The sequence below is a fragment of the Sardina pilchardus genome, chromosome 12, assembly GCF_963854185.1.
Source record: "Sardina pilchardus chromosome 12, fSarPil1.1, whole genome shotgun sequence".
NCBI lineage: Eukaryota > Metazoa > Chordata > Actinopteri > Clupeiformes > Clupeidae > Sardina > Sardina pilchardus.
Genome location: NC_085005.1, coordinates 9,384,141 through 9,409,029, shown reverse-complemented (window position 1 = coordinate 9,409,029; position 24,889 = coordinate 9,384,141). Strand labels below are relative to the sequence as shown.

The following is a 24,889-nucleotide window of genomic DNA, read 5'->3' as shown; positions in this document are numbered from 1 at the left end:
CCCTCTCGTCATCCCTCAAAAGTGTGAGTGGGAATTCTAGACCTTGGTAGGGGGGGGGGGGGGGGGGGGGGGGTTAGGAAATGCTCCTGCCCCCCGCTTGACCCCGGACTGGACCTGAATGTAAATGAAGACGAGGCGTACAGTAAACGCAAGGGCTCGGGGGGCCAGAGAGTCGGAGAAGCCGGGGTCATCGCCGAGGTGTGAGAACATTACAGGCTCGGAGAGGAATGAGAATATTTACTCACGCTGCTCTTTGCCCAGAGAGGGTCATGGAGGCAGTTTGATCCGGTTCGGTCGGTCTTCCTCAGCTTTGCTCCTAGTCCACGCCGACAGTATCTTGAGCAGACGCCAAGAGCTCTTCTGTCTTCCTTGTCTTCTGAGGCCAAGTCGATCTTCCACTTCATCTCACTATCATTGAGTGCAACTAAAGCCTACCTTACACTGACAAGATTTGGGAAAGATTGTAGTCTTTTAACTAATGCCCGTCATTCAAGCTTTACTCAAAAGACTACAATCTTTCAAGAATCTTTCCCAAATCTTGTCAGTGTAAGGTAGGCTTAAGTGTTCAGTGCCTGTTTAATGATGTCACATTACTGGCCATCTTGATTCTGATGCAGTCCAATATTTTTTTAATCGTCTTTTTAGCTAATCTGGGCGACTTTTCATGAAGAGGACGTCGAGATGGAACAGGCCTCAGCCAGCTGTTTTTCATTATGTTCAGTGCCTGGCTCCATGACGTGGAAACTTTGTAGGGAACTTAAATGTTCTCACATAAACTTTGAAAGGTTCCATTCTCACGAGGTGTGCGATCCTTCTGGAGATCAAGGGTGTGCCGTGTGTCGCTAATGATGATCTTTATGCCCAGAGAGTTTTTCTTGAGTGATTGCTGGTCAAGCTGCCGGAGTCAAACTCTCATAATGTGTAAAATATTAAAGCCAACCCTTACTCAAGTGCCTGTCAGTGCTGGAGTAACTACCTCAGTCTCCATCTTTTCTTCAACCGAATGTCTCTGTGGCAAAGCTGCTGATTTTTTAATGGAGGGGGGTTGCCAGATCTGAGAGCTGCCCCCAAGCCTGGGAATATGCGGATCTCATGTCTGACCCCTGCTGTGGCCCCTCACCTTCTCTGGCAACCATGTGCAACACTATGACACCCAGTGGTGCAGCCTAAGGGGTAACAGAGATGTTCAAAAACAAGGCTGTGCTTTTGATCCCACTGAAACATTAGCTGCTCTCAGTCATGTCCTCCGCAGTATATATGCGAATCTTTGTCAAGCGGAGGCTCAGCCCTTCGGCTGATTCAGATATGATGCTAACACACGCAGACATTATGCGGCCATTTGGTCATGTGCGAACGACACAGATGTGCACGAATGAAATATCTACAGTATGTGGTTGCTCACGCACATGAACAGAATCTCCACATGTTCTTCGCTTCATTCAGACGAGCTGCTTTAGTTCCAAATATCTGGTTGTGTTGTTCAGATATATACGGCCCAACCGCTCGACATCCACAGAACATACTTACTGACTTACAGTTATGCCTGAAAGGATGCTTTTGTAGCAAATCAGAGGTGGAAAAGTCCATCTTCAGAAAGTCAAAGTCCTACTGTAAAGCATATTGTGCCAAGCATTCCCTTGCACCAGCTGATTCTAATTACTGTAGCACAACTCTTCAGCCAGGTGGAGCAGCTAATTGGTGAGATCAGCTGTGTTAAGGTAGAACCAACACATGGTTGTTTTTTTTACTCTCTGAAGCTGGACATCACTGTAGCAAATGCACAGAACGCACAGCAAATGGACTGGGCGTATGAGAAAGCGAGGGATGAAGAAGAAGGCAGAAGGAGGGAAAAAACAGATAGAACGAGTGTCTTGAAGTGCAGCACACTTATATGCGATGACATGACTGAGCCAACACTTGTCTGCTGCCCACACACACGCCATCACCAGCACCAAAGTATTCGACAAGCTTTCGATAAACAATGGATTTCATTGAGTGGCGGCAACAAAAAGACTGATTACTGAATTGTACTGTAATCTGCATGGCAGCAGTGAAAGGGTTCGGCGGTGGTGTTCAGGGTTGTGTTGGAAACAATGGAGTCGAATGTAAGCGAATGTAGACGGCTCATGTGGATGCCTATGTGTGGAGACCTTCAGGCTACAGTCAGTTGTTGATCTAAATGAAGCAGGCTCGATGTGCTAACCTGAGTCCAATAACTATGGAGAATCTTTATGTCTTTTGATGACACCGTCTCGACTCAAGTGTGTCTAAAGCATTCGCTGCTGTTGCATTGTGTAGGAGTCTGAGGGAGAGTGGGAGTGAGACAAATAGAAAACGAAAGAGCTGTCTAGACATGTCATTAAGCAAAACTGGTATATTGTGAATATTCGATGAGTAACAGGGTGAAAAATGGAGGTGGAAAGAGAAGGAAAGAAAGAAAGAAAGAAAGAAGGAGAGTGAGAGAGGGAAAGAGTGAGAGACAAACTAGTCCAAGACAGTGACACAGCCTCCTCAGTATCACATTATATTTGTGCCCAGAGGGAGAATGCATTGACACTGGTCAGGGATGGAGAGAAAGAGAAAGAGAGAGAGAGAGAGAGAGAGAGATCAAACCCACAGTGATGAGCTGTCTCTGTCTCCGTGGGAACAGTTAAAGGAGTCCTGCTCGCACTGCTTTGGGGCAGAGGAGGAGGAGAGGAGAGGAAAAGAGAGGAGGAGGAGGAGAGGAGAGGAAAATAGAGGAGAGAGAGACGGTCAGACTGAAGGACAAACAATCCCTGAAGATGTCCATCTGAGCTTGGGTAGAGGGAAGAGAGAGAGAGAGAGAGAGAGAGAGAGAGAGAGAGAGAATACCTGGAGGAGATGCCAGGGTGAATAGCAGAGAGAAAAGAGAGGGAGAGATAGAGAGAGGGGGAGAGATAGAGAGAGAGAGAGACAGACAGAGAGAGACAGAAGACCTGGAGGAGATACCAGTGTGGATAGCACAGAGCTGCTCTGGCATCAACAGCACCAGCTGGGCTTCCCGATAACCTCCATGAGCAGGCGCCAGGCTAGAAACGGCTGGAAGTTCAAGAGGGAGTCAGAACGCTCAGGCTCAGACTTTGTAGCTTGCTTTAATGTGAAGGTATTTGCCCCTGTATTCATATAAAATGCCAATAAAATGCTGTCAGTCAGGAGTTTGTTGATATAACTTCCATTTATGAGGAGATTTTACAGTTTTTTAAGTTACTAGACTTGGGTAAAATCTTCAGGTGAAAGTAGATCATAGAACTGGCTGACATGACCTTTGAAATCTAGCAACCGTGGTCTGACTTTGATAAGCTATTTTATATGCAGAAAAAATTGTGGTCTTTCCAGGTGACTGGCAATGTTTCTAAGCTAACCATTGAGTTCAGCTCTTTTTAAAGTGCTATAGCACTGCCTTTTTAGACACACTCGTTGTTGAATAATTAATCTGCTCCAATTATGAGTCAATACCATAATTACACCCGCCATACTTCAGGTGGCATTTAACGTAATGGATGAAGGTGAGGCTGTCATATTAGCTGCGGGATCGATAAGACGGTATGCAACGATTTCCTAATCAGCCATCGCAATCATCGCAGAAATACACATTTCACACCAGTTTTTCTATTAGGCGCTCGATATCATTAGGGCAGGGAGGGAAGCTTTATTAAGCACAAAGGATTTATAAAAGGTGCTACTCTCCCACCCGTGTCTGAGATGGATGTGAAAGGGAAACGCAGCTTGCGGGTACGTACCACGGCACAGTCTCATTAGGAAAATGGCCACTGGTACACCATAATCATTTATAAAGCAGTTACGAGGCCCTATCAATGTTTCATAAGCTCCATTCTATTAAGTAAGTCAGTTGAATAGAGGGGGGAAATCTCAAAGTAGAGAGCAAAATCACTTATGAGGACAATCTTTTAAAATGTGCATTTAAGACCCGTTGTTTAGATGATTTTTTATAACGATGGCAACCATCGCTTAAATGACCAAGCATCAAAATTTCATTTCAGCTTAGTGGAAACACTATTTCACAATTTATTAATCACCTAACCTTTGGTTGGTCTTTGTGAAAGGTCAGTGGGAAACTAAGAAATGATGCACGTAAGCCAGAAATGCTTAGAATTTTTCTTCCCAACTTGGCTACTGTTTCAGAATGTTTCTATGGTTACATATGTTGCTTTTAGCTCATAAATATAGAATCATACTGTATGTGAGTCATTCCATATCATATCTCCCAGAGGGTGATTGAATGAGTGATTATCTAGCATACTGGCTGAGGAAGAATCTCTGGAAATGTGGCAGGTTTCAAAGCCTTGTAGGAGAAAATGCACATAGAATGCATCAGATACTGTAGGCTATACTTACATAAAAAAAAAAAAAAATACAAAAATACAAAAAAAGTCAGCCCATGTCAGTAAGTTGTATCTGCCATATCAAAGGAGCCATGAGTTTCGCAAATTGTACGCCTTGTGAACAAAATGAGTAAAATTCATTGCAATTTCAAAAGGCTTTAGTTTGTAGCATTTGTAGGAAAACTATTACATGTAATAGTTTTCCTACAAATGCTACAAACTAAAGCCTTTTGAAATTGCAATGAATTTTACTCATTTTGAACTTGGTGTGAGAGTACCCGTGACATCACATCAGGATTATCTGAGAGGTAGACCTGGAAAATTACGTCTTGGCATTGGGTTATTGGGTTATTTTTTATCAGATATGACCCATGCTTTTTTATTTGGGTATTTGCTTGATACTAAGGACCATAAATAAGTTTTACAAAAACTAGTCAGCATTTTAAGCAAATATTAACTTCTTTCTGGAACAGAAAAGGTCCATGCAAAGTGTCCCGCTAACAAAGGTGAAGTCCAGTCCCACACTCACTCCATCACCAGCTGTTAAGTGATTTATTTCTGCTGCATATGTCCCAGCAATGGCCCACTTGTTGTCATTTCTCCTGCGTGCCCTGTGAGATTGGTACATAATTGATAACAGGGGCCCTAAAGGCTGCTGCCGCTGCTGGATGGATAGCCCCGGATCAGTTCTTTGTCTCCGTCAGTAGGACTCTAGAACCTTCCGGCTGCAATTTAGAAACTTCTCACCACCATCACACAACAGAAATCTCAATGTCGCCTGCAATTTAGAGACTTCTCGGCACCATCACGCAACAGTAACCTCATTGTCACCTGGACTGTCAATCATGCAGAGTAGAGAGTGTATTTTAGGTAATGGGTGCATATTCCATGTATAATGTATGTATTTATGATCACAGTGAATATGATTGGAAAGAATAAACATATGGTGTACTGTATATTTGTCTGAGGGAAAGAACAAAGGTGATAGAAAGAGAGAAAGAGAGAGAGAGAGTAGATAAAGTTAGTGAGTTCTCAGAGTTTTAAATAAGCTCTCTTTAAGAGAGCCTCGTTGTGATGATATTGGTCCCATTATTCCAATATGACACCTTCAGGAGAGCAGATGTCGTAAAATGGTGTTCCTCAGCAAGTGGGTCTGTTCATGGCAGTATTGGAGACCAAAAGTAATCTAGAGAAATTATAGCTAAGAGACGATGTTCTGTGGATACTTTGGAGAAAGCTTACTGCCTGAATGTAAATATTGTGCTTTAGTAGGGTCTTTTTATTTCATAGAGTATCTAATGATAACTGTGCTTATACTGTTGAGATGATCTTGGTCTTTTTAACGCTACTCTTTGTCAATTATGATGTCAAATGGCTCTTTTGGAAAAGTGGTGTAAACTGAAAAGGCTGTGCTTTTACTGTGATCTCTCCCAGAATAGCTACCCCCTGCATCTCATCCTCTCACTCTCTCTCTTTCACTCTCTCTCTCTTTCTCATTAACATACACACACACACATATACACACACACACACACACACACACACACACACACACACACACACACACACATTAAAACTACACTCAGGCACTTTCTCTTTACCAGTCAATAGCTACCTCCTTCATCTGTAACCACCTTGCTCTCACTTTCTCTCTCCATCTCTCTCTCTCTCTCTCTCTTTCTCTCTCTCTCTCTCTCTCCGTCTGTCAGTAATGCCCACTGCCACGCCCTCTTGTGCTTGTTCTGGCTACCTGAGGCTAATCTCCAGGGCAACAGGTTCCTGTCGATACAGACCGGCCCTGATGAATGGCTTTCCCGCCGAGCCGGGCGCGAGCACAAGGGCTTATTCACTTGCTACATTAACCCCTTGAGCTGAGTCTTTAGTGCATTACTATATTATGTGGTGAGGGGGGTGGTGGGGGGTGGGGGGGGGGGGCTGCTGAGCCGCCTGTGTGCCGCACTACTGGCCGCCTCGGAGGTGGACGCGGTGGGGGATTAGAGCCGGACTCGCCACGCCGCCAGGAAACGCTGACAGCAGGGCTCCTCCGCGGCATATAGTGTGTGCAATCTCCCAAGCATGGAGACACACTGACACACACCAATACACGCACACACACACACATGCACGCACACACACACACACGTGCGCGCGCGCGCACGCACACATGCACGCACGCACGCACGCACGCACGCACACACACACACATACACATACATACACAGAGAGAGGGACACACACAAATACCCAAATACATCACGCACACACACACACACACACACACATACACATACTGTACATACACAGAGAGAGAGACACACACAAACACTAAATACACGCACACACTGTACACGCTTAGACACACACACACTTGCGCGTGTACACACTCACTCACTCACTCACTCACTCACTCACTCACTCACTCACACACACACGCACACACATACACACACATACGCACACACACGCACACACACGCACACACACACAAGTGTGCACTCTTACATGTACCCACAGATGCATGCATGTACATGTACCCACAGATGCACATAAGACACAATAGAGAAACACAGGTATGGAATCTGAAGATGTTGTTAGCAGTAGATACTGTACGTTTACTACGGACTGATAAGGAGAACATGACATTCTCTTTCTCATTACACATCCTTCCCTTGCAGATATGATTTTCCTCTACTGTTTTCCCCTACATCTAGAAGCTTCTAGCAATGCTATCTTCGAAACACGTCTAAAAATGTCTTCATTGTTGTGTCATGCAGTTATCTTTAATGTCATCACACCAAAAGGAATGGCTGTGTTGGCTGTTTGTGTCGGGTTCGTTCGTGCCTTTGAACATGTCTGAAAACAATAAAGTAAAACAATATTTGTACTGTATTTTTCACTCTGTGACCACTGATTAAGACACTCATGAAGACCTCTGCTCCGCTGAACTATAGCCCTACCACTGATCCCCAAACAGCTGGCTGTTATCACAATGCTGGAGTGTGCATTAGACATTCCTCAGATTTAATCTCAACAGATGCAGGTGCCTAGACTCCCCGGGCTCACCACAACAAAAGAAGACTGTAACAGCAATGTTTTATCGCTCAGAAATGCCAAAGCCATCAGTCTTTCCAATGAGAGGTTGAAAAGGCAACATTTTGGGTCTCTAGGTACATTCACATCCATGGGAAATGATGAATGAAAAGGCCGGGCAAAAAAAGATTTATTCACCTCCAGGACTGCCTCCTTCCCTGAGAAGCCATACATCTCCACATCCCCTTGACAAGCGCATGCAGAGAGAGGCTAGAGTATTGAAACATTACCCATGACCTGAAAAGACTAGCGCCTCAGCAAACTCCAGAAAGAGTGGGCTTTCCGTGAAGCGAGCGCGTTCATTTGTCACACACCTCGCCGAGGCACTGGTGTTGCATATCAATGTCAGCACGGCACAGCAAAGAGTAATTAATTTTCTAATGACTCCATAAAGCTAATATCATCACTGATTGTTTAAGACCCGCCAGGCACTGATGAGAACTTTTCCCTTCCTTTTTCTCCTCCCTCTTTCTCTCTCTCTCTCTCTTTCTCCATTTCTCCCTCTCTCTCCCTCTTTCTGTCTTTCTTTCTCCATCTCTCTCCCTGTCTTGCTCTCTCTCTCTCACTCTTTCTCTGTTTCTCTGCCTCTGTGTCCGTCTCTCTCTATCTCTTTCCCTCTCTCGCTCTTTCCCTCTATTTCTCTCTCTCTCTCCCTCTCTCTCTGCCTCTCACTATTTCTGTTTCTCTGCCTCTGTGTCCGTCTCTCTCTCTCTCTCTCTCTTTCCCTCTCTCTCTCTTTCCCTCTATTTCTCTCTCTCTCTCTCTCTTCCTCTCTCCCTCTCTCCCTCCATCTCTCTGTTTCTCCAGACGATGAGCAGTCGCTTTTTCCCCCATGATGTTATCCTCACAGATGCAGTCCTCAGTCTGGACGAGGACTCTGTTCTGTCAACCAATGAGGTGAGTGGCAACAACAGGTAATTCCTCCTGTGCTGTGTCTGGGATACCTGAGGCTTTGTGGCGAGCAGCTCACACCTGACAAGGTGCCAAATCACATGCGAGCAGGGCAGCAGAGAGCAGGTTGTATCCATGTTCCTCTGGAAACAGAAACATTTTAGTTTGTGAGTGTTGAGGCTGAGCCAGCTGGCTGTGTGGAGATGCGCCATTACACTGGAGGCCCCATTAAAGTCAAAATCATAAACTACAGTGGGAAAATAGATACAGTATGTAGATTATTTTTTTTGAAAACACAGCTAACTCCTTACAAATGCCTGAATTTATGGTATTAATGGCGTTGAGTTGTTGTCAAGAACACTTGGCTCAAAGTAGAGCTGACATAAGGGGGAGACCACACTGAACATATGTTTAAAGTAACGATAATTAATTAACAAAATGTTTAAAGAAGTCTGTAAGTGGGAAGCCCACCAAAAGTGTGGTGCATATCAGTATGTGTAAGAGTAAAGCACAGAGGGCAATGGGAAAGGAGAGAGGACTGTAGTCAGCCTTTCAGCCTGAGGCTGGACGTGACATGTGTCCAAGTCTCCGTTTATGAAGTGTTGTGGTGGTAGCGATAATGTGTGTGTGTGTGTGTGTGTGTGTGTGTGGCCTTATTAATGTCAATTCACTCCTCTGCATTCAATTAGTCACTCTTAACAAATATTTCCACAATGCGGCATCAGCAAGCTGTCTTGGCTTGTTTTAATTGTGGCCGCCTGTTTAATTTAATAAGACAGTAATGTTTGTGAGGCAGGCTTGGCTGCGTAGGGGGCCAAACACAGGCATGTCTCCCCCACCCATGCCTCTCCCTGCTGTCCATACCACTGTTCAGCTTTGATGCCTTGCCAAGTATTGTTTCTGCTCGAAAGAAAAACCGTGGTTTCTCACATTGCTCCAAAAAAAAAAGAAAAAAACAGTGACGGGTTCTCGGAGGGCCTTGCATATAGCGCTGTCTGGCTCAGCCGAAACTGGGCTTTGATTGTGGAGAAACACAGCCTCGATCCCTGAGATTCTCGGCTCAGGGTTGTCCGTTATGGAGAGCGCCACGAGCCCCCATCTCTCCCTGCCCAGGTACACTGAGAGGGGCGGTGAGAAGAGGACGCAGATGCTGTTGTTTTGCAGCAGCACTCTTCTCCGCTGATATGGATCGTTCATTGTTCTAGCACGTTCTCCTGGTGAGTGCGTGATATCTGAAATGACTGGACAGGTGGAGACCATACGGAAGCTCCACGTTATTATCACTGACCACTACAACTCCTACTGTCCTGTCCAGTGTAAATCAGTCCTCGTAGAGCACGAGACTGATGTTACAATCGCGTTTCATTCAAACGTTAATGGGGAAAATATCTCGTTTCGATGCGGGCACTGACAAAAATGTTTCTGCTCTGCTGTGGCAGCAGGTGTTTATAATTTCATAATAAAAGTCTACATTATATAATGCACAAGTGGGAAATATGCACCAGACATTAATGTGTCGCAGAGAAAGCGTAGATCAATGTCAAGCTTGTTTAACTATCTTTATCCATTACATGGTTAGTTGGTGTCTTTTTCAAGTTACAATTTGCGTGTCATGAAAAATGAGCTGGAAATCTTGTCTTGAAATCTACTATCACTGTCTGCCAAACATTTAGAGCAACGGAGCCTCCAGATGCCGTCTTTATGTGGGCGCCGTTAACTCAAGAATCTCCCCTCACTGTGAAATGCAAATTTTGAGACCATTATGCCAACACTGGGAAAAAATGCCATCTGGCAATGGAGAACTAATGAAACCCAAGTTGTTTTCGAGCCGTAAAAGGGATTTGCGCAAAAACCATTAATTTTTTTGGCTTTGGGGAAACTCTGTGATGATCATAAGAGTGTCAGAGCATGAAGTCATGCGTTGAGTAAGGTCCATATGACACAAATATCAACATAAATTAGCCAGGTCATAATAATGACATTGTGGAAATGACCATATGAGCAAACTGGGAAACACTATCAAACCCATGGCTACATTACACTAGCCTGACTCTCGCCAGACCCTTGTAGTTCCGCCATGCTCCACCAGAGGCGTTTCGCTGAGCTCCACACAAGGGTCTGGACGCGAGGGCAATCCAAACCCCTGGGCCAGTGATCAAAAAATAAGCAACCAATCAGGAGCGCCGAAGCGAGTGTTTGATTCAAATAACAATGGCGGCACGCAGCGAGGAGTCTTGTGCTGACATTGATTCTGATATTTCAACCGTTTTGTCGAGTCTATCGAGTATTCATTCTTTAAAAGATTAACAGAGAATAGTTTTGAAGACATTTATTGGTGGCAAGGATGTTTTTACTCTTCTACCGACCGGGTTTGGCAAGAGCTTGAAGAAGCCTAGCACGTCATTCAAGATAACAGGCAAGTGGTTTATCGAATCGCATGCGAGGATGTTTTACAAGGACCCGCCTTCAGAAATACATCTCCTATCGAGAAGTCCCAGATCCTTGTGTGAAGCAGACAGCGAACTACAGGATCTGGCGAAAGTCAGGTTAACATTACACTGCAATCTAGGCAGATTTAGTTCAAGGGGTTGTTCTGCAATGCTATTGGTCAGCTTTAACAAAACTTTTAACATCAATCTGATTCTGCCCAGTCAGAGTATTTTTACCCGACCTCTTCAGAACCGTTTTGTGTTCCGTTTTATGTCAATTTAAAGATCAAAGTGTGACTGTTTGGCCCAGGCAAATATATATAATTCACAGCCACACAGTGAAATCGTAATGATGCCACCCCTGATAAGATGACTAGCTGAAGGGTTATGGAGAGACATGTTTGCTGCAAGCTTTATTGCTTTGCTCTCAACAAAGAGGAGACATCCTGTCCTGAAGCTGCCTCTCTCTGGGAGGATGGGTCTCAGTCTCGTGGGCCAGTTCAGCTTGGTCTTCTCTTTCCCCTCCAATATGTTCTACCTCGAAGCGCCCATTAATGGATTGATTTGAAAAGCAAGCCATGTTTTGGACTCGATGATGTATCATTCATTCATTTCAGTGATATTTTATTAATGCCAGTTTGCACTTCTACCTCAACAGAAGAGGCACTTATATTTTATGCTGGAACAAAAATTTCAGCGGAGGCCTCTGAACAAAAGTTTTATGAGGACTCGCTGAGGGCTCTTGAACAGGCACCATCAACCCCCTACACACACACACACACTCTCACACACACACACTCTCTCACACACACTCTCTCTCACACACACACACTCACACAAAACCTCTGCCCCAAAGTTCCATCTTCTTAATACTCTGCCACAGTAATTGGTCCTTAAACACACAGTGCATTTTAATTGAAAAGTTGTGATTTGGAAAAAAAAAAAAAAAAACCTGAAAGTGGCACATTGAATAGAAGGCTGGAGACTGGAGCGAATCACGGCCGAAGAAACTCACATAATTGCGTCGCTCCAATTCATTGATTACGTTATTATTTTAAAGAGGAAGTGTAATGGCTGCTGGAAATGGCGTCATGAAAGAGGCCTCATTACATTCATCCCCGTGGCTCTGAGGCCCCGGTAGAGCCCCAATTACACGTGACGGGTCTGAAGCTGACGAGTGGTCAACAGAAGGATTGCTCCCTGGCTGGCACAGTAGATCCGTTCACAAACAAAAATGTCGGCAACGCGGTCCCAGCGTCCTTCACATTGGGGGGATCTCGCCTTGTTGACCCTCCCTGCAATCACGTCTGCAGCCGGTTGGTATTTGGGGCGGGATAGAGCCCACAAGTGCCACCTCATTTGAGCAGAACACACAGTCACCGCAGAGAGCTCCTGAGCTCTGTTATCCTAGCGGACCCACCGCTGTTATTGTGCTGTGGATTAGACCGGGCGGAGAGAAAGAGAGAGAGAGAGAGAGAGAGAGAGAGAGGGGAGAGTGAGAGAGAGAGAGAGAGAGGGGGAGAGTGAGAGAGAGGAGAGAGAGAGAGAGAGAGAGAGAGAGAGAGAGAGAGTCAAGTCCAAGAGTATCGGCCTCGCTGATCAATATTGTCCCTCCCGAGTTCCCGTAAGAAGCGAATGATTCAGTGAGTTTCCTTCCTAGCCCTCTCCGCACGCGTATCCGTCATCATGTTCCCATACGTCAAATCCATAATTAAGTGAGACATGTTATGAATGAGAGAAATTGCGCTCTGTCAGAAATAATGGGCGGCACTACTGGGGCCATTATAAGAGCGTAATTCCTGAAGGGTGGATTATTTGCATGATATCATAAATCGTGCAGCGGGGTAATGGCCACCAGGGCAATTAATCTAACGATAGGACAGACCTGTTCCAAAGCCCCGCCGCCCTGTCTCTCTCTCTCTCTCTCTCTCTCTCTCTTTCTCTCTCTCGCTCGCTCCACATCTACCCTCTTGTTTTTTCCTTGTCCTTCATTATGAAGTGTTTCAAAGGCCCCGTGCTTGCTTGCATTGTTGAACATTCATTTTCATGGTGCCCAAAGCAAAGGTAAGGTGCGTGACTGACTACATGAAAGGAGGGTCAGTTCCTCTAATAAGGTGTTTGGGGGCTTTTCAGGAGAGACATAGACCTCACCTACAGTACAAAAAAGGCTACCATCTTTGCCTATATAAGGAAGTCTGGTATCTTGCGATTGTTCCTATGGTAAAATATCATAGAGATTTTGAATTATAGTACCTGTTAAACTCCCACATGGATGAAAAAATGGGAAATGCAGACAAAAAAATACAAGATGTTTTGTTCCACACACTTTTGACCTCTGCCTTCGAGTAGATCTGTGACCTTCAATATGTTAAGACGGTGAACTTTGATTTTTGCTATCCCAGAGCAAAAATCAACACCCAGTTGCAATTAACTCCCAGATCTCCTTTTATGGGCAAAGATGGCAGAGAGGTTTATACTAAACTCGCACATACTGTATGTACAGAACAGCTGCAGGCGCTATGTTCACTTCTTCTGAAAAAAAAAACATGCTCTCTGTTTCTGCTCTCTGTTCTCGTCTCTTTTGGGGTGGTGGCCTGCAGGTTGACTTCGCCTTCATCGTCTGGCACAGTTTCCCAGACCGGATCGTGGGCTACCCAGCACGAAGCCACTACTGGGACCTGGGGAAGGGCCGGTGGGGTTACACCTCCAAATGGACCAACGAGTACTCCATGGTGCTCACCGGTGCAGCATTCTACCACAGGCAAGTGGTAGCACAGCAGATGAACCACTCACATGCTGTAGAACAGCCTTATCCTGGCTAGCGCCTGTTACCACTTCTCAAATGAGACGTGGTCTGACAACCAGATGTTCGTTTTCTCGTATTTGAAAAAATGCCCAGATCTGTTCATTGGGTGCGTCTGTGCATAGCTCATCATCGTCTTGCTTTCCCCCCTGTTCTGTGATTGGTCCCCTATCTCAGGCAAAAATTAGGGCGGTAGTTTCCAGACCTTTGCCTTAGCAGCGTGAATCAAATCCCCACACAAGGCAGGATGGAAACACCCAGGCTAAAACAGCTTAGCCATTAGTTTATTGTTCATCGTTTCTTTTTATTGTTGTTGTTTTTTTCCTTCAAATGATTTTCTAAATCCCCTGTAATAATAAATGTTATTAAAACGGTTGATAAATGAATATTGAAGCGTGTTCTTGTTCCTCGGTACCGGGCGAAAAATCTGCTATGAATAAAAATGTTCCCGCAGCAACACATGCCAATTAGTTGGAGTGCAGACAGGACTATAAAGGGAAGAGACGCGGAGGCCTGTTAACATGACATTACATGCAGGGTGACGTTATGGCAACGTGTGTGCAGCGCTCTGCAGTCTGTTCATCCCCAGCTGTTCATAGCGGCATAAACAAAGCATTTTCACAGAGACGCTTGTGTGCATATGAGTCTAACGACACCTGTGTGTGTGTGTGTGTGTGTGTGTGTGTGTGTGTGTGTGTGTGTGTGTGTGTGTGTGTGTGTTTGTATTTTGTGTGTATGATTTGTGTGTGTTTGTGTTTGTGTGTGTATTTGCATTTCGTGTGTATGGTTTGTGTGTGTGTGTGTGTGTGTGTGTGTGTGTGTAATGTATGTGTATTTTGTGTGTATGATTTTTTCAAACCCATCTTATGATGGAGGCAACTCTGCAATACGTGCAAACGAGCGTATCTAGCCGTGCCAAAAAAAAAATGCAATCGCAAAAAAGTCTCTTTCCCCTCGCCAGAGTTTTCGAATCATTTTTAGGGGCTATTTGCTCATAGAAAAAAAAGTGTGTGTCTCACTGAGCTCTATTATGAAAGCATCAAAAGTTAATCTGGCATTTGATATTAAAGGCGTAAAATAAGAACTAACCTCAAGGGATGTTTGCATGCAAACACTGAGAGGTCTTGGGCTTTATAGATGCTAATGCGTTATGAGGTTGTAAGGAAGAAGAAATGTATTTGAAACTAAACAAATAAATCCACACCGTGCAGTTCATGTGGAATCTCTTTTTCGCCTGCAAGTTTTAGAGGAGAAAAATCTCAGAGAGACAGAAAACTGGACAGACTCAGAAACTGAGAGATGGATCGAGCTGGAGATTGTGTGTGTGTGTGTGTGTGTGAGAGAGAGAGAGAGAGAGAGAGAGAGAGATAGAGAGAGTGAGAGAGAGAGAGAGAGGGAGAGAGAAAACTAGAGATTGAGAGAGTGAGCTCTATCCAGTGGGGAGCTGGAAAAAAAAAATTGCCAAGCCGACAGGTTCAGGAGTCATATTTTAAAGATCAATAGCCGGAGCGAGCAAGAGTTCACAGTTTGTTTTAGACGAAGGCCCAGGCACACATCCGTCTCTGCGATGAGACAGACGGCGGAGACGGGGGACCTTGGCGGTGACACCTCGGAGAGAGGTGACAGTGATTTAACACCTGCCGCCCGGGCAACCCGCTGATGCTGCAGAGAGGAAGGGCCCCCGAGCCCAGGGAGCAGCGCCACGAGACGGGGGGGGGGGGGGGAGGAAGAGGAAGATGTTTCTCAGCAGAGGGGTGTGTGTGTGTGTGTGTGTGTGTGTTTGTTTGTGTGGGTGTGTTTGTTTGTGTGGGTGTGGGTGTGTTTGTGTGGGTGTGGGTGTGTGAGTGTGTGCGTGTTTGTGCGTGTGTGCGTGTGTGTGTGTGTGTGTGTGTATGTGTGTGTGTGCTCGCGTGCGTGCATGCGTGCATGTTAATGTTTGTTTAATGTTTGCTAGAGTGTTTGAATGTTTGCATATCTTTTCTGTATATAATTATGCTTCCTGTGATGTTTGTACGTGCCTGTTTGTGTGTGTGTGTGTGTGTGTGTGTGCGCGTGTGTGTGTCTGTGCGTGTGTGTCTCTGTGTGTGTGTGTGTGTGTGTGTGTGTGTGTGTGTGTGTGTGTATGCATCTGTGTAATTAGCGGAATTGAGGCAATGTTCTAACAAAACTCCCTCCATATGCATTACTGCCTCAGAAATGAAAACATGTCTCTTTAGAAGAAGCAGCCGTCACAGTTTACAGATTACAGAGACAACTCAGTGGGAGTGTCAGACCCTGACGACAGTCGTGCTCCAACGCTCCGTTCTTTAGTCCTATTGAATTCTCCTCGTCTACCAGAGAACCCTCTGATACCCTGCAGAACCGTGTAAACACAAAGGCCGCATCAGACAGAGGAACCGCTCCACGCCCGCTCACATCAATAGCGCTCCAGATCCAGGACTGTATGCATCTGATGCGATCAGCGTGCGATGGGATGACAGCTGGCTGTGATTTGCTCTGTGTTTACTTCCTGGTGCTCAGCTGCGCAGTGCCTGGCCTGACTCGGGGCGAACGCTGTTTATCACGTCCTTTCTTTTCGTTGTCTTTCTTTCTCTCCCTCCATCTCTCTCTCTCTCTCTCTCTCTCTCTCTCTCTGACTTTCATTCTTTTTTTCTCGGTCTGTATTCTTTTTTTTTGTTTATGCTGTGCTTTTCCCTAAGTCTGTCTTTTATGAGGTCATCCATCTGAAGTTTCCAAGATATTGTGATTGAACGTAATTGAACTTTAAATGGCTGTAATTGCACCGAATAGATTCGATCATAGCAGGCCTGGACAAGAGCCCAAGCCGAGCTGATCAAAATTGACCGCAGTGACTCGAGATCGACTCCAGATGTGTCCGCCTCACGCATACGCCGTCTAATGCGCTTTGATGTCTAAGATGCCTTTCGCTGTCACACCTGTTTCCCCCAGGTATTATCACTACCTGTACACGCACTACCTGCCTGCCAGCCTGCTCAGCATGGTGGACCAGATGGCCAACTGCGAGGACATCCTCATGAACTTCCTGGTGTCGGCCGTCACCAAGCTGCCGCCAATCAAAGTCACGCAGAAGAAGCAGTACAAGGAGACCATGATGCAGCAGGTCAGTGTCCTTTTAAGGAAGGGAGGAAATGATGTCAGATGTGGGGGGAAGGAACAGGCGTGGGGTTGGGTCCCCAATCTCCTATCAAAGACAGATGTGTGTGTGTGTGTGTGTGTGTGTGTGTGTGTGTGTGTGTGTGTGTGTGTGTGTGTGTGTGTGTGTGTGTGTGTGTGTGTGTGTGTGTGTGTGTGTGTGTGTGTGTGTGTGGTGTGCGTGTGCGTGTGTGTGTGACATATTGGTGCAGTATCTAGCCAGCTCATTCCTATCAGGGAGATCTCAGGACAGGGGATTGCTCATTTTTTTGTGGAGGTCGAATTTATAGCCACAATGACAACCACGATCAGGTGATTCCTCAAGAGGGAATGAGGTGTGTGTGTTTGTGTTTGTGTGTGTGTGTGTGTGTGTGTGTGTGTGTGTGTTTGTGTGTGTGTGTGTGTGTGTGTTTGCTCACATGGAGCTAAACCTGTGTCTGTGCATGTTTGTTAGACTGCATGTGTGCTGCCTCTGCATGTATTTCAGCATCTGAATGTGTGTGTCTGAATGAGTGAGTGAGTGAATGAGTGAGGTGTACTGATGGCAGGTGTGTTGATGTGTAGAGGGGAGGTGTGTTGAGGTGTTGAGGGGAGGTGTAGAGGGGAGGTGTGTAGAGGTGTAGAGGGGAGGTGTGTTGAGGAGGTGTATTGAGGGGAGGTGTGTAGAGGGGAGATGTGTTGAGGAGGTGTGGTGAGGGGAGGTGTGTAGAGGGGAGAGGAGGTGTGGTGAGGGAAGGTGTGTAGAGGGGAGATGTGTAGAGGGAAGGTGTGTTGAGGAGGTGTGGTGAGGGGAGGTGTGTAGAGGGGAGAGGAGGTGTGTAGAGGGAAGGTGTGTAGAGGTGTAGAGGGGAGGTGTGTTGAGGAGGTGTATTGAGGGGAGGTGTGTAGAGGGGAGATGTGTTGAGGAGGTGTGGTGAGGGGAGGTGTGTAGAGGGGAGAGGAGGTGTGTAGAGGGAAGGTGTGTAGAGGTGTAGAGGGGAGGTGTGTTGAGGAGGTGTTGAGGGCCGGTGGTGAGGGGAGGTGTGTAGAGGGGAGATGTGTTGAGGAGGTGTGTAGAGGGGGGGTGTAGAGGGGAGGTGTGTAGATGGGGGGTGTTGAGGGGAGATGTGTTGAGGTGCTGAGGGGAGGTGTGCTGAGGAGGTGTGTAGAGGGGATTTGTGTTGAGGTGTAGAGGGGAGGTGTGCTGAGGGGAGAGGAGGTGTGTTGAGGGGAGGTGTGTTGACATGTAGAGGGGAGGTGTGCTGAGGAGGTGTGTTGAGGGCAGGTGTATTGATATGTAGAGGGGAGGTGTGTTGAGGTGTTGAAGGGAGGTGTGTAGAGGGGAGGTGTGCAGAGGGGAGGTCTGTTAAGGAGGTGTGTTGAGGGGAGGTGTGTTGAGGGGAGGTGTGTTGAGGGGAGGTGTGCTGAGGGGAGGTGTGCAGAGGGGAGGTGTGTTGAGGGGAGGTGTGCAGAGGGGAGGTGTGTTGAGGGCAGGCGGATCAGATGAAGTCCCTGGTGGTTCCCAGCAGTGGGCCGCCACAGCCCCACGTCACGCCTGATTGATGGGCCCAACCCGAGCAGCCCCATGACTCAGCAGCACTGGCCCTTTGATGAATGTCTTAATTGTGAAGGGCGTGGAAGAGGGGAGGATTTACTGTTCCTACTCTCTCTCTCTCTCTCTCTCTCTCTCTCTCTCTCTTTCTCTCTCTCTCTCTCTCACTGTTTCTCCCTCCCTCTTTCTCGCTCATTTCATCTCTTCAGATGCTTCTCGGCATCTTCGAGGCCCCTTTTTTTTTTTTTGTTTCTCCCCTTCGCAGTCGTTGTCAGATATTTCATAACTTTAGTGTTTGACGTGGTTCTCTTGCTGGAGATCAGAGGAGGCTGTCACATGGGGAAGTGTGGGAGAGACCGGTAGAGCTTGCTCTCAGATCTCCCAGACATCGCCATGTTCTTTCAGGACGAGGGAGAAGTGGAAGGTGTTGATTTTGTTTTTTCCCTCTAATCTGATTGATTTGTTTTGCTTCGGTGCGCTACAGGCTTGCTTTTGACAGAGAACTCCTTAGTGTCTCAAATTGCTGGTTGCAGGGTTTTCCTTTTTCATCAAACTGAAAACATTTCTGATACCTGTTATTAGACGTTAAGGTGCTGATGCTAGACAAGTTGCTGCTTTTAAGCTCCTTTCGAGTCGGTCATTCAACTCATCTGTGTGAGTGTGTGTGTGTGTGTGTGTGTGTGTGTGTGTATGTGTGTACTGTTTGTGTTTGTATTGTGTGTGTGTGTGTGTGTGTGTGTGTGTGTGCACCACTGCTAACCTGTGCTCTTGTGTCCATGTGTGTGTGTGTGTGTGTGTGTGTGTGTGTGTGTGTGTGTGTGTGTGTGTGTGTGTGTGTGTGCGCGTGTGTGCACACCACTGCTAACCTGTGCTCATCTGTCCGTGTGTGTGTGTGTGTGTGTGTGTGTTCTCCGCAGGGCTCCAAGTCGTCGCGCTGGGCCGACCCGGACCACTTTGCTCAGCGGCAGACGTGCATGAACTCCTTCAGCGGCTGGTTGGGCTTCATGCCCCTGCTGCACTCGCAGATGCGCTTGGACCCCGTCCTCTTCAAGGACCAGGTCTCCATCCTGAGAAAGAAGTACAGAGACATCGAGAGGCTTTAGGGACACACACACACACACACACACACACACACACATACATACACACACAGACTATATACACACAGACAGACTTGTCACACACACACACACACACACACACACACACACACACACAAACAAGGACACGTGTGTGTGCATGTATGGGCCAAACCAGAGGAGTACCCTCTAGTCTCATTTTTTGTTTTCCTTTTTTGATTTCTGTTTTGAAAAAGCAGCATAATGAGCTCGCTTGGACTGTGACCTGATATCCTAAATGAAAGAAATAATATCTCTATAGAGTAAATTATTATATTGAAAAAGAAATATATGCAACTCCCCGGTGGTCCACCTCTGTGGCTCTGGCGGTCCCGCCCACTGAAGCCCACTCGCAGAGAAGCGCCCCCGGCTCACATGGGAGTTGGGACTAGTTTGTTGTCTCTCGTCATCCTCGTCGTCGTTTGAAGAAGAAGAAGAAGAAGAAGATTGTTACTTTTCACAAGCTCGCCCTGACCCCATCACCTACGCCCTCTCCACCCTCAAACCCCCACCCTCTGTCTGGACAAGGACTACCGCATCAGTGGGTGGTCAGAGATGTCACCTATGCCTGCAATATGTACTTCAGTTTTCTATTTTACCTATATTTAGTTTTTTATTATTGTTATTATTATTATTATTATTATTGAGGCTGTCTTTTTTTCTTAGTTGTCAAGGACGTGTCTTGTCACAAAAGAAAATGATAAATAAATGCAAGGTGGGTGAGATCTTTAACACCATACATTTTATTCTGATATTTTTATTTGCAGGGTTCCAGCAGGATAAGTATTTTTGAACAGGATTTCATTTTCTGTTGCTCCATCCTACTATGAGCTATAAAGTGCCAAAAAAAACAACTCAGATAAAAGATTCTCCAATGTATTTTGTGTGATGTTGTTATTGGTGCACATACAGAGTGAAGGACTGATGTGGTTTCCATGTGTGTATATGTGTGTGTGTGTGTGTGTGTGTGTGTGTGTGTGTGTGTGTGTGTGTGTGTGTGTGTGTGTGAGCGTGCGTGCGTTCGCATGTGTGTGTGCATGTATGTGTGTGTATATACAGTACTGTATGTGTGTGAGCGTGCGTGCTGTTATTGTTTATTAGACCAACGATTCAGCTTGCGCCTATTTTCAATGGGAATATGACCCTGATCATCATTTTCATTGGGAAAGTGACCCTGATATAGTCTGGCTATCACCATACCAAGCTCAATCTTTTAAGATTGAACATTAGTATGGGGAGGCTGCGCTTTGTTTCTACTGCACAAGAGGCGTGATCAATGGGCGTCGTTCAAATGACTCCCAAGCTTGGATAGTGCTTCAACCAATCAGACCAACAATCCAGTGTCTTGTGGATAAGCTAGTTCCTGATTGGAGCCAAAGGTTCTGGCAGGGAACAGAGGAGATAGATGTGCAGGTGTCCAGCCTGAGCTGCCAGGCAAAATCCAAATTCACCGGAATTTAAGGCAGGGTTCACCCAACCTAACCCTGATTATCATTTTCAATGGGAAAGTGACTCTGACGAAGCCGAAACTTTGGTCTCATAAACAATCGCACATTGTAGTTCTGAGTGTGCCAGGACACTTCTTATTTGAAGTCTTTCTCTACCGCCGTGAGCAACCTCACAAGGCGTGCGCTCACCATCATCAAACAAATGTGTTTCATGTGCAACATTCACACTGCTGAGGTGTGCTAACAGTGTGCTAACAGCACAAACACATTTGTCCATTATACTCCAGTGTATGCTGAGCCACATGGAAGAACTGTTTGTTTGACCCAATTCAGCTCTCGTCCAATAGAAACGAACGCGTCATTAAAAATGCATCATTATGAATTCAGACATGCCCGTGATAGACAGCCGATGGAATCCAAGCGTCACCTCCCCTCCTCTCCGCCCCCTCTCCAGCAGGTAGAGTTCACTTTCATGTCTGACAGGCCGCTAACGATAACGGACGCGGCTCACTTCCTGACCTCCGATTTGCATATGCAAATGAACGCATTGAGATGTCTCCCGTCGCTGACAAAGTGGGTGTGGCGCGCGCTCGGCGGGCACCTTTGATTTCCGCCGTGGCGGGCGCACACGGGGGCCTTTGGTCCGGCCCCCGGGGAGGCTGGTGCCCACGCAAGGCTGGGCCGAGGGTACGAGGCGCGTGTCCTCTTGCTGACTCCTCTCTCTCTCTCTCTCTCTCTCTCTCTGTCCCGCCATCCCTTTGTCCCTCCATCTGTCGCCATGTCAACCTGTCTTTCCTCTCTTCCTGCAGCCATCTTTTGATGCGTTATATCCTCAGGAGAGGATTCCGTAAAGAAGGAAAAAAAGCACACCTGCAGTTGAGGAAAAGCTCCACGCTGTTCAGCTATACCTGCTAGACCACTGCTATAACTTCCAATGATTTCACTTGATTCGATTTGGGCCTGTCGTGGGGAAGGAGGTCGTGTTTTCTGCCGGTGAAAGATTGTTGTAAATTCACTGTGCCATAAGCTTGCCGCTCCCTCTCCTTCTCCTCCTCTCCCTCCTCCTCCTCCTCCTCCTCCTCTCCCTCCTCCTCCTCCTCGTCTCCCTCTCTCGTGCATATCTCTCCCTCTTGGTTATTTTCTCCGCAAATGAAAGAGTCAGTAGCCTGTAGCGTGGTCACAAGTCTCCGCTCATGCCCCAGTGATTTGGTTGTGGATTTATTTCTGTTTTTGTTTGCAGGCATTCTTGTGATACTTCATATTTATTATTTCTCTGGGGTTTTTTTATTTGTTTTATTATGTTTTTTTTCAGTGTTTTTCCAGCATATAAGTGAAAATGTTTTAGCAAATGCCTGACAGCAGAAAAGAAGTGTGTCTTCTCTCAGTTTGCCAAAGGGGGTATCTCATCCTCTCTCTCACACACACACTTTCCCTCCTTCTCTCTCTCTCTCTCTCTCTCTCTCTCTCTCTCTCTCTCTCTGAGTGGGCGTGGCGTTTGTGAGTGAGTGCGAGTGCGTGTGCGTGCGGACCTTTGTCCGGCTGAGTGTTACTTTTCTATCTTTTTCCCTTTCTATTCACTTTATAATTTATGTTTAGTTAGTTTTTGTTTAGTCTTTAGTTAGATAAGTGTTGTCTTTGTAGTATTTAGTCCGCAACCAGCGATTTGATCGCTGGTTAGCGTGGCAAACATGGAAAGAATGGCGTTTGATAAATTGAGTCGGCGCCATGGCATTAAAATCCCCGTAAATCCAGATATTTCTGTTGAGGAATGTGGTCTAGCTGTTGGCGCTATTGTAGGACATGATAGCATTGTTTCAGCTTCTAGAATGAATGGCTCAGTGGTTATTTTCCTTGATAATTTTACTAAAGTTAGTGAAATTATCAGCACAGGTATAAACATAGATGGAAATCTGGTCAATGTTCTACCACTCGTTACTCCTTCAAGACGTGTAATCTTATCCAATGTACCGCCGTTCATTAATGATGAAATAATTTGTCGTGAATTGGCAAGATATGGGCAAATAGTGTCCTCAGTTAAAAAGATCCCGCTTGGATGCAATTCCCCATTATTGAAGCACGTAGTGTCTTTCAGGAGACACGTGTATATGATCCTTAAGGATTATACTAGTGATCTCAATGTCTCTTTCAAATTTAAAATTGAACAGTTTGATTACACGATCTTCGCCACTACCGAAACTATGAAATGTTTTCATTGCGGAAAGGAAGGGCATCTCATTCGTGCTTGCCCTGAGAAAAAAGAAAGTAGGCCCGCAGTAGACACCCCGGTCGCAGGTGCAAGTGAACTGTCTGAAACTGAGCCTGGAGAAGTAGGAGAGGTGGTGGAGACTGATGCTTCAGCGGCAGGGCCGTCTGACCAACACAGTGAGGAAAAGGGACCAGAACAAAGCGACACAACAGGTAAGCAAGATCCAGGTATGGGGTGTAGCACAGTGTCTGATGAGGTTTCTGCTTTTCAGAATGTAAACACGCAAGTTGCAGAAAGTGAAGACGCGTGTGGGGATATAAGTTTGGAGAATCCCGCGGTAAATGAAAAGACTGCTGTAGAGGTAGCAGAGGCCGTATTGGGGGGGTTGGATGATGAGGAAGGAATGGACACTAACGTGGAGTTTAAATTCCCCATGGTGAAAAGGAAAAAAGAATCTGTTGGACGCACTAGATCCGCTAAAAAAGTAGCCGGTTCAGCCGATTTAAATGTTGAATCTGAGTCTGATTCTACTGACTCCTGCTCACCGTCACAGCAGCACGTATTTAGGGCTTTGTATACCTTGGATGCCATTAAGGATTTTTTGAAGCGCACCAAAAATATGAAGGGGGTACGAGTGGAGAATTATTTTCCAGATACCATGGGTTTTGTTGATTCAGTGCAACGTTTTAGGAATAATCCAGAGAATGGTGGTTTTACTGATCAAGAGATTGCACGCCTCAAAAAGTTTCTGACAAAACTTAGACACGAGACTAATGATGAAAGTAACAGCGTCATTTAATTCGATGTTCATATGGTGCCTTGTTTTGGTTGAGTTTGTGTTGTGCTTTCTCTTACAAATGAGTGTCTTTAACATAGCGACTTTAAATATAAATGGCGCTAGAGATATAAACAAGAGAGCACAACTTTTTGAACTTGTAAAACAAAAACACATAGATATATTGTTTGTGCAGGAAACCCACACCGATGATAGGAATGTTGTGGATTGGTGTAGAGAGTGGAATGGGACAACGTTCTTTAGTCATAAATCTTCTTTAAGTGGAGGTGTGGCTTTACTCATTTCTAGAAGTTGGGTTGCCTTAGGTTTTACAGTTGACAACATTATAGATGGGCGACTTTTGAAAGTCAGAGCTACTTTTGATCATTGTGCTTTTGTCTTTTTATGTGTGTATGCTCCCTCATCTGGGATGGAAAGAATGATTTTCTTGGATAAACTATGTGAAGTGTTAAGTAATTGTAGTAAAGATGATTATTTAATTATGGCGGGTGATTTCAATTGCACAGCACTAAGTATAGATAGAAATCATCCAGAACCACATCTTGCTTCAAGAAAGAGACTTGTGGAATTGATTAACAAACATGAACTTGCTGATACTTGGAGGAATTTTAATCATTTAAGACAATATACATGGGGTCATGCAAGAGATGGGTTGATTTCTTTAGCCCGTCTTGATAGATTTTATTGCTTTAAACATCAGCTTAACGTTTTTAGGAATTGTGAGATCGTTCCTGTTTCTATTTCTGACCATAGTTTGGTAACCTGTAATGTAGGCATGAGGCTTATAAAGCCCAGGAGTGCTTATTGGCATCTTAACACCAATTTGCTAAGTGATGCAAATTTTAGAATAGTTTTTCTGTATTTTTGGAATGATTTTAGAAAATGTAAGTCTTGTTTTCCATCTCTTCAACAATGGTGGGATTATGGAAAGGTCCAGATAAAACAGCTATGCCAGCAGTATACTTTCAGCGTCACAAAGGACACAACCCGTTCAATGAGAAATCTTGAGATTGAAATAGTAGAACTTCAAAATGTTATAGAAACCGCAGGAAATCAAGGC

At 45.7% G+C, this 24,889-nt stretch overlaps 1 protein-coding gene across 1 annotated transcript in view; it reads left to right on the top strand.

The window, feature by feature from the left end:
- LOC134097796 (exostosin-1) overlaps positions 1-19,364 on the top strand; it is a 213,528-nt gene extending 194,164 nt beyond the window's left edge. Inside the window, exons 8-11 of the mRNA XM_062550740.1 lie at positions 8,262-8,351; positions 13,375-13,535; positions 16,527-16,698; positions 19,179-19,364. Of these exons, the coding sequence (XP_062406724.1) occupies positions 8,262-8,351; positions 13,375-13,535; positions 16,527-16,698; positions 19,179-19,364 (609 nt within the window). The remainder of the gene's footprint in view (positions 1-8,261; positions 8,352-13,374; positions 13,536-16,526; positions 16,699-19,178) is intronic.
- The last annotated feature ends 5,525 nt before the right edge of the window (positions 19,365-24,889 follow it).